At 37.9% G+C, this 13,909-nt stretch overlaps 1 protein-coding gene across 7 annotated transcripts in view; it reads left to right on the top strand.

Moving 5' to 3' along the window:
• ERMARD (ER membrane associated RNA degradation) overlaps nucleotides 1-13,909 on the top strand; it is a 127,823-nt gene that overhangs the window by 45,171 nt on the left and 68,743 nt on the right. For 3 of the 7 annotated variants that reach the window (XM_037817608.1, XM_037817607.1, XM_037817609.1), the window contains 4 exons: nucleotides 1,395-1,520; nucleotides 1,935-2,153; nucleotides 3,587-3,700; nucleotides 5,478-6,756. In XM_037817608.1, coding sequence (XP_037673536.1) covers nucleotides 1,395-1,520; nucleotides 1,935-2,153; nucleotides 3,587-3,700; nucleotides 5,478-5,661 — 643 coding nt within the window. In that variant the 3' untranslated portion in view covers nucleotides 5,662-6,756. Of the gene's footprint in view, nucleotides 1-1,394; nucleotides 1,521-1,934; nucleotides 2,154-3,586; nucleotides 3,701-5,477; nucleotides 6,757-13,909 lie in introns of those variants that run through there. The other 4 variants (XR_005214101.1, XR_005214100.1, XM_037817610.1 and 1 more) reach the window with 2 other exon arrangements.

Genomic DNA, 13,909 nt, shown 5'->3' with positions numbered 1-13,909 from the left:
AGTAGAAAAATGGGGACAAAAAGTAAATGAATAATAAGGGAGATGGGGGCTTTGGGATGTTTGGGGTGTTATTTTTTATTTTAATTTTTTTTTTGTTGTTGGAGTAAGGAAAATGTTCAAAAATTGATTGTGGTGATGAATGCACAACTATATGATGGTACTGGGAACAATTGATTGTACATTTTAGATGATTGTATGTTTTGTGAATATATATAAAAAAATTGAATTTAATAAAAACTTAAAAAAATATATGGGTGTAACATCTTCTTGACCAAAAGGGGGATGTGAAAGGAAATGAAATAAGCTTCAGTGGCAGAGAGATTCCAAAAGGAGCCGAGAGGTCACTCTGGTGGGCACTCTTACGCACACTTTAGACAACCCTTTTTAGGTTCTAAAGAATTGGGGTAGCTGGTGGTGGATACCTGAAACTATCAAACTACAACCCAGAACCCATGAATCTCGAAGACAGTTGTATAAAATGTAGCTTATGAGGGGTGACAATGGGATTGGGAGGGCCATGGGGACCACACTCCACTTTGTCTAGTTTATGGATGGATGAGTAGAAAAATAGGGGAAGGAAACAAACAGACAAAGGTACCCAGTGTTCTTTTTTACTTCAATTGCTCTTTTTCACTCTAATTATTATTCTTGTTATTTTTGTGTGTGTGCTAATGAAGGTGTCAGGGATTGATTTGGGTGATGAATGTACCACTATGTAATGGTACTGTGAACAATCGAAAGTACGATTTGTTTTGTATGACTGCGTGGTATGTGAATATATCTCAATAAAATGAAGATTAAAAAACAAAAAACAAAAAAAAAAAAACTAAAGGACAAATGGGGTGGGATGGGGGGATGATTTGGGTGTTCTTTTTTCACTTTTATTTTTTATTCTTGTTCTGGTTCTTTCTGATGTAAGGAAAATATTCAGAGATAGATTGTGGTGATGAACGCATAACTATGTTATCATACTGTGGACAGTGGATTGTATATCATGGATGATTGTATGGTGTGTGAATGTATTTCAATAAAACTGAATTTAATAAAAAAAAAATATATGGGTGTGAAGTACTTGGGAGAGAAGAGGAGATAGAGATAGAAATTTGGGATTATAGAATACAGCATAAAGATTTGTTTATTAGGAATAATACTTGGATGATTCATAGATCATCTTTTGTCAATGAAATTCATTGCTTTTACTTTATTAAGTCTTTTTTTTTTTTTTTTAACCACTGTCTCGCTAATGATATATTTTCATTTTGTAGTTGGGAAAAAAAAGTTGCCGATTAAGTGCTTTGCTCAGTGAACCGTTAAAATAAACGTAATTTTACGTAGGCACTAATATAGGCATTTTAATTATTGTTATTTATCTTTAAATATTTCATATCTTTCAGATTAGAAGATAATTCTGAAACAAAGTCCTGCAACTCTTTGATTATAAAAATTATGTATGAACTATATTATCATGTACCTGAGAATCATTGTGTTTTTAAAAGTTTGGATAATATTCCTACTGAGAAGTAAGTTTCAGGATATTCAGGGAATTGTGAGAATGTTGATTAAGCATATTAGGATAGCAGAATTAGTAACTCTCTGTGTTTTAAATTTTGTAAACTTCTTAGTAGCATTGGAATCCCACTTTTATTGCCCCCAAAGAGTTGTTGTTATGAGATGTGAACAACGAAGTAAGTTTTGATAATATCTGCATGTGTTTTGTATGTCTCAGGGAAGTTATAAATATGTATTCTGTTTAGGGCAATTAAACATGCATTTATTTAATTCCTATCATGTGCATCCCTTGTGTTTAGCAGATCTAAAATACATAAATTGACCATTACTCCCCAGAAGTTTATAACTAACAGATCCAACATAGGAGAGAGAGTTAAGGATTAGTGTTAGAATATGACACATTGAAGTTATTTTCTAATTTTCAGATGGTCCCAGTTGCTCAGCGAACTTTGCAGCATACCCGTCCGAACTTTATACTGTCCCAGAATTGTACTTGAAGTTCTCATTGTGCTCCGAAAAATCAGCACCCAGTGCCAGCAAGTGTCTGATCAGGTTGTTACCTCCTCAGAGATGAGGCACAAGCAGTGGGTGGAAAAGACTCTTCGATCTCGGCAGAGACAGAACTATCTACGCATGTTAACCAGGTGTGGAGCTTATTTTTCTGTTTTGGAGGAAGCACTTTTGGTCAGGAACTTATTTTTGGAATGAGGTCTTATTTCTTACTTTTGAAGAAACACTTATGTTCAGAGAAAGTTATGGCACATATTATTTTATAATAGTATTCATAATGTTGGTATATGGGAGTACAGGTTCTACCTACCCAAATGAATATTTGGATTTAAGATATAGCAGCAGATTAAGTATATCAGTATTATGGTTTCTTTTCTAATGCTATGGTATGTTTTAGAATTTGGGACAAATTACTAGAATTTTTAGATTCAGTGGTATCTTGATCTTAAAACCTTTATTAGGTATTTTAGAAGGGTTATACTCACTTTACACTCTTACCAGAAGTGTAAAAGATAATGCCAGGTATTTTCATCCTTCCTAAAATAGGATATATATATATATACTTTTAAATCTCCAATTACATTTAAATCTCTATTTAAATTCTTTATTGGAAAAGTGATATCTAATTTTCATTGGAATTTCTTTGATTACCTGTGATGTTGAACATATTTTCATTTTAAAGCCATTTGTGCTTCTCTTTTTATTAATGTCCTTTACTGAGTTTTAAATAATAATAAAGATGATATCCACATACTAATGGATATATGAAAGAGCCTGAACAAGACCATGAGATTTCTAGAAGTCATGTCAAATGGTAAATGAAGGAACTGGGATCTTTAACTAGAAAATATGATAACAGCTTCAAGTAATTGTTGAGCTGTTATATACAACATAGTGTGATTGGTCCTTACCAAATACAAAAGAAAAAAAGTAGAGTCTGAATTTTTGACCTAGTCACAGCTAGCAAGCTTGAGAAGAAAGAAGAGGCATGAAAAGGGACCAAAACATTGAAATGCTGTAGAAAATGAGAAACATTTCAGGTACAGTGCAAGTAATTAATGGAGTCAGATGCTCCCAGATGGCAAAGAGAATGAGGACTAAGTGAAAGATATTGGATGAAGACTTTATGATGTCATTGTGCTCTCAGCGAGTACAAGTTTAGTTACAGAGCCACTAGCAAAGAAGGCTCCTTCGTGTGAATTAGGAGAAGGTGCTCCCATCAGTTAAACAAATTAGAAAAACTTTGCCCTAAGTGAAAAGAATTAGAAAACTGCCTTTTCATCTGGTGCACACCTTGGCAAGTGGAGCAAGAGCTGTTTCTGTTCCCTTGAGCCCGCTCAACACAACCTGCACTGCTGGAAATAGCTGTCATCCTGGTGGGGGTGGAAGGCAGATTTCAGGGACTCGACGAAACAGAAACATTACTCTAGGTATAGACTGTTCTTTTGAAAAGTTTAGATTTAAAGAAGCTTGAAAAAGACGTTCGTTAGGTAAAACATTTTTTTCCTTATGAAAGGAGAAAATACTTAACATTTATCAAATTTTTATTCTTTTGCTTTATATTTAGTATTAAGCTTCTGTCTCCTGTACTTTACCTGATTTTATTGTTCATTGCACTGGAGTTGGTCAGCATTCACTTTGTTCATGAAAAGAATACTTATGAATATCAGCAGTATTTAAAGTAAGTACACATACTATGTTTTGGCAATTTCAATTGATGTTGACTCCTATTGGTTATTTTCTTTGGTGATTTTTTTAACTTATACACATTGAGGTTGGTCCTTAAATGTTCTTTTCTATGCATTTCAGTGTTGGTAAATTTGTAAACTTAAGATGTGTAACAGTATAGGCATATTTCAGAAAATTAATTGTGGTTTAAATTTAATCTTTTCAAAATCCTTCATTCTTTGTGTTATAATAAAGTAACATAGGTACAAACTGGATTAAGATTTTGTAGATAATAATATTGCTAGAAGGAACTTGAGGATGTCATCTGATCCATTCGATGATACCTTTTTGTACTCATGCTACGTCATCTCAGGCGGCTCTGTTGCTACCTTAATGTTCAAAGTCACTAGAAAAGGTTCTGATGACTAAGGCTAGAGGGCAAACTCCCATATACAAATGGTTTAAAACCAGATTTGTTCCATATAACACATTCAGATTTGGGAAAGTCTACTTTTTAGAGTCATCTACATCTAGAGGTCCTTACCTGCATGTAGAATAATTCATGTAACCCCACTTCATATCCAAAGATTCCAAAACTGAGGATATCCATAGGAAAAGAGGCTATGTGAATTCTAGTTTGTGTCTGAGTTACAGCTGGCTGCTAAATCAGCCTGAAAGGGAGTTCACTATTACTGCTATGGCTGCCCAGAAAGTTCTAGAGGTTTCAGTTGATTCTGAACTAATGCTTTGTCCATAGCTGGCACCTCAATACATGTTAAAAGCGATAAATGAAAATATAATAATGGCATTTTATTAAAGGAAGCATAGATCAAGAAAGCGATGGAAAGCAGATATACAGAATATTAATAATTGGTGACTGTAGATCAGGGTGTCTCAGTGTTGGCACTGCTGACATTTCAGACAATAATGCTTGGTGGTGGGGGGCTGCCCTGTGCACTGTAAGAGGCTCAGCAACATCCCTGACGCCTGTCACTAGAGACCAGTAGCACCCCCAGTTGAGAACCAAGCCCAGATGGATTTTCATTGTTATTATTCTTTCAGCTTGTCTCTAGGTTTGAAAATTCTCCAAATGAAATGTTGGGTAAAATTGTAGTGTACGTTCATAATAGACAATATAGGAAAGTTTAAGAACTTGGAAAAAGTAAAAATGACATGTATTCCCATCTGTCAGAGATAACCCTCTGTTAACATTTTGGTGAATATCCTTAACAAAAAACTTTTTAACAAAGTAGTTGTCTCAAAGTGGGATGTATCTCCTGTGAAATAGTAAACTCTCCATCACTGAGGATGGGAGCTATGTGTATAAAGATGGAAATAGAAGATACACTACCCAAATGATTCCTAAGTTTGGTAGAAGACATGTTCGTTCATTCATTCATTAAATACATTGTCCTTTCGTTGCATGCCAGTTTGATCTAGATGGCTTCTAAGAGCCTTTCTGAAATTTTCTATAACTTAAAAAAAATCATATCTGGATTTGATCAAGTGTGATCGAGTGTGTATAAAAAGGTATTTGGATTTCTTAAAACTTTTGGTAGCCCATTTAATTCTCTAATGCCATTTACATTTCAGCATTTTTCTCTTTCATTTAATTTGTATTCTCATTTCTGTCTTGTATCCATATCTTCTTTGTGAATCCTCATACAAAAATTAAGTAGAGTTTATTTTAGTGGTAATTTTAAGAATGAAGAGAAGAGAAGACATTTAAATCATTGCATTTTATAAGGGAATGGATAAAGAAATGAATTTCTTTTTTTATTTTTAAACAGGTTCTTAAAGTCAATCTTACAGTACACTGAGAACCTAGTGACTTATACCAGCCAAGAGAAAAACAAGTGGGATGAAACTATCAGCCTCACACATATAGCTTTGTTGAAAATCTGGACTTTTAGTGAGAAGAAACTAATGTTAATGCATTTAGCCAAGAAATCCACAAGGGCAGTGGTCTTATAAAACACGTATATATCAAGATCCTTTTGTTTATAACAGAAAACCCAACTTAAATAGACTTTAAAACCCAAAGGTAAGGTGTATTTCAGGGTCTTTTGATCAGGGTTTAAGTTTCTATTTCTAAGCAGTTTTTTGATTTGCACTTTCTCAGTTGTTGGTTTGAATTTCAGGCTGACTTCCCTCATGGTAGCAAAATGGCTACAGCAGTTTTTGGTCTCATATCTCCATAAGATATTGTCCAGAGGAAGAGAGAGCTTCTCTTTACCCAGCTGTTACACAGAAATGCATGGCTTTACTCTTAATTTGCCATGTGCCTGCTATTAAAAAATATCTCTGTAGTGGGGATAATGGCTTGCACTTAGTGATTCAGCACTGGATTAAACCTCCATTCCTGAATTAGTTGTTGTGGTAAGGAGGGTGCAATTATGCTGATTTGCTTACACCAATCATGGCCCATTCCTGGAGATGAAGATAAGGTTAATGCAACCCAAATCTCACAGTTAAGAATTGGGGAAGAGCAGTTCCTGAAAGGGAAATGTGAATTCTTGAGGTGGATTGGACTGTGGATGCGGGGTAGGCAGGTTTACCTGTCACAATTTGGTCAGAAAGAGAAGCCAGCATATGAATTCTAGGTATGAAGGGCTTCATGGAGGATTTGGAAGTACTGAAGAGTGAAGATCTGGGAAGTTGCCACTCATAGTCTCAGCTCAAGGAACCAAAATAAATGATTCTCAGGAGTTCACTGGGAAGCAGCTGGAATGCTCAAGAATATCTGGGATGTTTCCACCATGTACCTTAGTTGTCAGCAGCAAAGCAGGTGATTCTCAAGAAGTCACTGAGAAGCTGTTGTGAATCCCACATTTGCCTCTGAATTTGATTGGGACTACCCTCCTTTCTCTTCCACCTTTTAAATCTCATTGGCATGTGTGTGTTAGCTTCTCTGCTGCCAGAGATAAAACGGGTGGGGGTGGTGCTGATTTGACAACAGACAATCCAGTACAATCCGTCTATCTCTTTGCCAACTCAACAACCCCCCCCCCCGTTTTATTTTTAACTAAATTTCTGGATAAAGACAATAAAAAACATCATGTTTCTGCCTAATGTGATACAGCTTTCTCTTGTGCAATTGAAGATGTATTCATCCTCTCCCCAAAAGTGGAGACATAAAACCACATAGGTCAATATGTGCATCTGTAGAAGATATTCTTTTAAAGTGTAGTCACAACTCCCTTTGATATACTCTAACTTAAATGATTTATAGGGTTTGCCTTGTATTAGTACTGGAATGGGAAAGGGAAAAGAAATGACTAATATATACAAATATGTGCTTATCAAAACAATGAAAAAAAATACACAGAGCTACTGTATACCTTGCTTTTGCACCTGGTCATTTGGCAAAATTAGTATTTAAAAGTTCCTTTTTCTACCACACAAAAGTTCCTTTGCCCTCAGCCACTCACCTCTATTGGTTTTGGTTCTTTGCCTGTGGGTTGACCCAAATTTCATGCCTAAAAGGTCTTTTTCATGTGAAGTCTTTCTTGTTTTGGGTAATGGTGGTTTTCCATTGACTCTAATCACGGGGCGTGGAAATACTAAGAGGTTCCCCAGAGAATCTTATAAGTTCCAGACATGTTCCTACCTGCCCCCCCACTTTATGGTAGCATCCTTCTTCCCCCAAGATAATAGGACCAATCACCCATGCTGTTGCAGTAGCCTTTTTTTGTCTATTGGTTCCATGCCATGAGGAATCCATATATCCAGTAGCATTCTCAGCTTGCAGATCAGTGGAACACTTGTCCTTTCCCTTTGGGGGAAGAATTCCTTCTTTTGAAATGAAGACATCTAAGCTTGCAGTCTCACACTGTGAAATGAGAGTCTATAATTTTGCTAGTGGATCATTAGGGATGTAGTAAGAGGAACCATTCCCACTTCACATGGTTCCTGCACCTCTGTATTCTCACTATGGGAAAAAAACCATACCATGTTAAGCCAACAGTCCAGAGCATAAGACACATCTTGTTGGATAGCACACTAACCCCATAAGGTATTACCATCCAACTGGAGTCATAATCAAGTCTTCAGAATGCCTTCTACCATATTATTAAACTAGCTTCTTTGAAGTAATGGAGCACATGCTAAGATCAGTATAGTTCATGGACTTCATTGCTGTACTTCTGCTGTAAAATTAATCTCTAGAGGCAATGAAAGCAACCGTCATGGTGAATGAAACCCTCTGTGAGTCTGTGGTCAGTGGTGCTGGCAGAAGTATTGTGGACAAGAAGGCAGATCTGTTTCCAGAGTAAGGTCTGTTTCAGTGAGGAAAAGTCACTGTCTCTTCTACAATGAAAAGAGTCCAGTGTACTCTGCCTGATAACAGGTGGTTGGCTATTCTTCTGGGATCATTTTTCCTTATTAGGAACAATGTTGGTCTCTGTTCTTAGCAGATTGCATATTTAACAGTGGATTGTAGCCAGATTAGGCTTGGTAAGCAGAAGTTGACACTGTTTTAGTTCCGTACTTCTTGCCATCCATCCTTCAGGCAAAGTGAACAACTAGATCTGTTCCTTGAGGATATGCCTGCTGGTAGGGTTTCCCTTCCCCACTGTCTTTTAGGGCCATTTTTGAGTAGGCTGTAACGCTGCCAACTTTCTCCTTTAGATGGTGTCAGCATATCTAGCAGAAATTTGATCTAACCTTCTGAATTCAGGTGACTGATCATAGAAAACTCTCTATGAGGCCAAAGGTGCAAGATGAGGGAGGTGTCAGTGTAGTGATGTAGGTGGTATGAGAACCAGAGCCATTTGCTTGTGTAATTTTAACCTTCAGGATATGATCAAGCCCAAACGTGTATCTTTATCACTTCAGTTTAACTTAACGATGAATTATTCCTACAATTGCCTCACCTATTGGCTTGATGGGTCAGGTAACAGTTTATGATGGCTGTGGTAGTTTAAAGCTGTCATGTACCCCTGAAAAAGCCTTGTTCTTTTAATCCTTTCTTGTGACCCGGCCCATACAAGGTGGGTCTTAATCCTTTTATTGGAGTCCTTTATGAGAGAATAAAACACTACAGAAGTAGAGAGGTGAAGCCAAGAGAAGTTCCCATAGACAGAAAGCCCCCAGAGGAGCTGAGAGAGGAAGCCACTGAAGCCAGAAGCTGGAAGCAATGAAACCTGGGAGAGAAGGACCAGCAGACGCCAGCCATGTGCCTTCCCATGTGACAGAGCTGTCCCAGACGCTGGCAGCCTTTCTTCAGAGAAGGTATCATCCTGTTGATTCCTTAATTTGGACATCTGCATGGCCTTAGAATTGTAAATTTGTAAGCAAATAAATCCCCATTTATGCAGTTTTGGTGTATTGCACTCTGGGAGCTTTAGCAAACCAAAATAATGGCCAATTCAAGTTTCATGGTACCTGGGAGTTCCATGTCAAATGCAGTTTTTCAGTCTATACCAGGCCCCAAAAGCAAGCCAAGAACTGGTTCTCAAGAGGAAAATAATTATCTGCAGAAGAGGGCATGGCTTTGTCCCAGAACCCTTAGGATCTTTGCCATGGACCTGTTTGTAGCTCGATGTAGCACCCCACTTCACAGACACTTTGAGCACCATTGGGTCTTAGTACTCTTACCCAAGGGACAGAGAAGCTTCCACATTAACCTGGACATGCTTTCTTTTACCCTGACCCTCAGAAAACTGGCAAATCTGTAGGTTGAGTAGTAAATGATCAAAACAGTATATACTGAAGGGGTAAATGTAGCTTCCAGAATCCAAAAGAGGCTCACTAGGCATTTCCCTCTTTCTTAGTAGCTGTGGGTGTACGATGTAGCAACTTATCCTTCCCTGTGGGTGACGTAGCTAACCATTTGCAGATCACTGAACCCCCAGAAACTTCAAGGTGGCAGCCCCCTGAATTTTTATGGGGTTTCTCTCCTTACCCTCTGGCACTCATGTATTTTACCAAGACACCTAGGGCGTCTTTTGTTTCCTGTTTGTCTGGTCCAGGCAGCATGGTATCATCAATATAGTGACCCGTCATGATGGCCTGTGGAATGGCAAGACAGTTAGTGGCCCTGAGTACTAGATTCTAAGAACTAGTAACATATTCCTAACATAAGACAGTGAAGATGTACTGCTATCCCTTCCAGGTGGAAGCCAACTTTCCAGTGGTTTTTGCAGGAGGTAAAGAGAAAAATCATTGGCCAGATCAATAGCTGTAGACCAGGAACCACAGGAAGCGTTGATTCGTTCCAATAAAGAAACCCCATCTGGAGTAGCCTCTGCAATTGGAGTCATTATCTGATTAAATTTGTGACAATCCATGGTCATTTAATAAGATCCGTCTGTCTTCTGCACAGGTGTCACGAGTGATATAAATGGGGATATATAGTAGGAACTGTTACTCCTGCATCCTCAAATCTTTCATGTGTCACTAGTTTCTTAAAGTCTTCCAGTGATGGAGTATTGCTTTAGGTGTTACTGTTTTGTAGAAGAAGGGTAGTTCTAGCGGTTCCTACTTTTCCCTGCTAGACCGTATAGCATGGGTCAGGAAACCAGTGTGGGAATTTCACCAGTTACCTAGTAAGCCTATTTCAGCTATGCATTCAGGCTCTCAGGAATTGGTGAGTTGCTTCACTGAGCCAACGGTGAGACTCACTTCATTTACCAGCTGACTTCCATTAGCAGTCCTCACGGCATTTTCAGTCCCAAGGAATTAACATCACTTTAGAGCTAACTTCCAGTAATTCTCGAATAGTCTGGTTATTGCCCTTTCCTTCATTCACAGTAACCCTGGGAAATAATCACAGCTACCCTTTTGAGGAAGGTTAAAATGAAGATTCATTGCATATGTTTATAGCAATATTACAGATCCTTCCTCAGGGTGACTCAGCCGTCCCTTTATATTGAGGTCTCTGTTTGCCAGGTCTGGAGATTTTTTGCATATACAGAGCAAGGATGACTTTAGTGACTGTCCATCTATTTCAGTCTCAGGGGCACTATGATTAATTAGCCACTACCAATGACCTCTGTAGGCTGGGTCTTGCTGATTAGTTGCCCTGACCATCCTTGCTGCCCATTACAGTAACCATGTGTTCGGTTTGCTAAAGTCACAAATGCAAAATACCAGAAATGGACTTGTTTTTACAATGGGGGTTTATTACGTCACAAAGTTGCAGTTCTAAGGCCATAAAAGTGTACAAACTAAGGCATCAACAGGAGGATACCTTCACTGAGGAAAATTTGGCAAAATTTTGCAATTCTTTTCATGGGTCAAACTTTATAATTTTATTCCTGGTGCCTGCTGGGATTTGATCTAGTTATTTATCTGGAAGCAATAAGAGGTGATGATGATGATTCTTAAGGATAAATGTCAGCAGTGTCAAGTGAGGTCATTTGGATCTTCATGCAAGGAGACACGAATCTCAGACAGTGGGGGAAGGACTGTTACTGCTTGCAAAGGAGGCTCGCTGGGATTTGAGTGTTTTGCTGTTTTTTTGCTTTTTTTTTTTTACTTTATCAACAAACTAAAAAATAAAAACACAACATTTCAAACAAAACAAAGGACTAAGAAAAACAAATAACCTAAAATAACTACTTTGCCTCCAACACATTCCTACCATACCCCAAGCAAATTAACAAACCATAATCAAACAAAGGTATACGGAAAACCAAATAACCTAAAATAACTACTACTGAAGCTAATTTTTTAAATGCAATAGCTTTTTTTTTACTTTCTAAAAAAAATTTAAACACAACATAACAAAGGAATAAGAAAAACAAATAACCTAAAATAACTGCATTGCTTCCAACATGTCCCTATGATACTACAAGAAACTTAAGAAACCCTAACAAAACAAAGGAATAAGAAAAACCAAATAATCTGAAATTTCTACACTGCTTCCAACATGTTCCTACCATACCCAAGAAAATTAACAAACCATGATCATTTCCTGAGCATTCCCGTAACATCGAGATTACCCTCAATAGCTTATCTGGTCTTAGATTATCGTTCCCCCTTCACTAGTTGGTATCTCTAGGTCCCCTACATTCTAGAATATAAAATATTTATTTTACATTTTTCACAGAGTTCACATTAGTGGTAATATACAATATTTCTCTTTTTGTGCCTGGCTTATTTCACTCAGCATTACGTCATCAAGTTTCATCCATGTTGTCATATGTCTCATGACATCGTTCCTTCTTACTGCCACGTAGTACACCGTCATGTGTACATACCACATTTTGTTTAGCCACTCATCTGTTGAAGGACATTTGGATTGTTTCCATTTCTTGGCAATTGTGAATAGTGCTGCTGTGAACTTCGGTGCACAAATATCTGTTCATGTCACTGCTTTCAGATCTGGGTATATGCCGAGAAGTGAAATTGCTGGATCAAAGGGTAACTAGATGTCTAGGTTTCTCAAGAACCACCAGATTGTCCTCCAGAGTGGCTGTACCATTATACAGTCTCACCAGCAATGAATAAGAGTTCCAATTTCTCCACATCCTCTCCAGCATTTGTAGTTTCCTGTTTGTTTAATGGCAACCGTTCTGATTGGTGTGAGATGATGTCTCATTGTGGTCTTAATTTGCATCTCCCTAATAGCTAGCGAAGAAGAGCATTTTTTCATGCGTTTTTTAGCCACTTGTATTTCCTCTTCAGTGAAAAGTCTTTTCATATTTTTGCCCATTTTATAATTGGGCTGCTTGTGCTATTGTTGTTGAGTTGTAGGATTCTTTATACATGCAAGATATCAGTCTTTTGTCAGATACATGGTTTCCAAATATTTTTTCCCATTGAGTTGGCTACCTATTCACTTTTTTGACAAACTCCTTTGAGGTACAGAAGCTTCTAATTTTGAGGAGTTGCCATTATCTATTTTTTCTTTCATTGCTTGTGCTTTGGGTGTAAGGTCTAAGAAGTGACCTCCTAATACATGGTCTTGAAGATTTTGCCTTGCATTATCTTCTAGGAGTTTTATGGTACTGTCGGATTTGAGTGTCAAAGGTCATTGGAACCTACTTGTATATATCATTTCAGTTATCAGAGTCCTTGTTCTTTCCTTTTTAACATCCTAATTAAAACAGGAATTCAGTTTGCATTTTAGTTCAGGCACCTTCAGGATTAGACTTCAGGTATGTTTTTCCCAGCTGCCAGCCAAGGTTTCCCAGAGTTCCCCACAGAAACATATTGCCATAGTGGCACCACAGCCACTTGTAGGGAGAAGTCCACTAGGTATGAGAAGTCCTTCACTATTCACAAGGGGACTTTTAGTCTCTCCTGGCACCTCTTCCTGCCCAACTCATCTGGAGACTGGCTACTTGCTTGCCTGCTAACTAGGTGCAAGTAACTGGTGCAAATAAACCAGATGGCCCCTCTGGGTGTTTTCTGCAAGACTGGGTGAAGGTCAATTTCAGAGTTGTAGACCCAGTAGCTCTGGCACCGGGCATTTCAGATCCATCCTGTACTTTGTGTGTTGGTCTGCAAGCATAATCATCCTCAACCAAGTTCAAGTTTACAAAACTAATATATAAAATGCCAGTTTATTAGTTTCGGTAGAAATATTGTCCAAAGTAGCCAGATAGCTTAAATTTGCATTCTTTCCTGTTAGGCAAACGTATAGGAAACCAAATTATAATAAAAAGTCAGTTTTTATATTTACCATGAGAAAGAGCTGCCAGGGGGACCAAATACATAGTCCATATGACACTCTCTTCCTATAAGTAGACTTTCTGGGAAGCCAAGTCTTGATCAGCAGTTTGCCTGTTGAGAATGGAATCAGACCAAAGTTTAGTAAATAAGGGAATGCTTAATGAAATTAAGTTAAATTGGTACCATATCTCAACAAAAGATTGGTCTTGGGAAGTAGACTGGAATAACTGAAATTAATTGGGTATAATACCCCTCTCATTGTCTCATTAGGGGAGACCCTGCCTTCTGATCCCATGACTGATAGGTAAAGGCAGTTCTCCACTAAAGTATGGGCTTCAAACTTTGATGTTCAGTGGAATTACCTGGAGAGCTTTTCATTAATACAGGTGTCATAACTGTCATTGCCAGGAGTAGGGTTTATAAAAAGGTTTGCATGTGATTATATAGCATATCAAGCTTTGAGAAGCAGTGCCTTAGAAAGAGCTTGGTTTAATGCTTGACTGGTATGTCTTGTCCTAATGTCCATGTCTTAATCCCCAGAACCTATGAATATGCCACCTTACATGTCAAAAGGGACTTTGCAGATGTTGATGAAGTGAAA

The sequence above is a fragment of the Choloepus didactylus genome, chromosome 24 (assembly GCF_015220235.1).
Source record: "Choloepus didactylus isolate mChoDid1 chromosome 24, mChoDid1.pri, whole genome shotgun sequence".
In the NCBI taxonomy this organism is placed as follows: domain Eukaryota; kingdom Metazoa; phylum Chordata; class Mammalia; order Pilosa; family Megalonychidae; genus Choloepus; species Choloepus didactylus.
The sequence above is the reverse complement of the archived record's forward strand: the minus strand, read 5'-3'. Positions and strand labels throughout refer to the sequence as shown.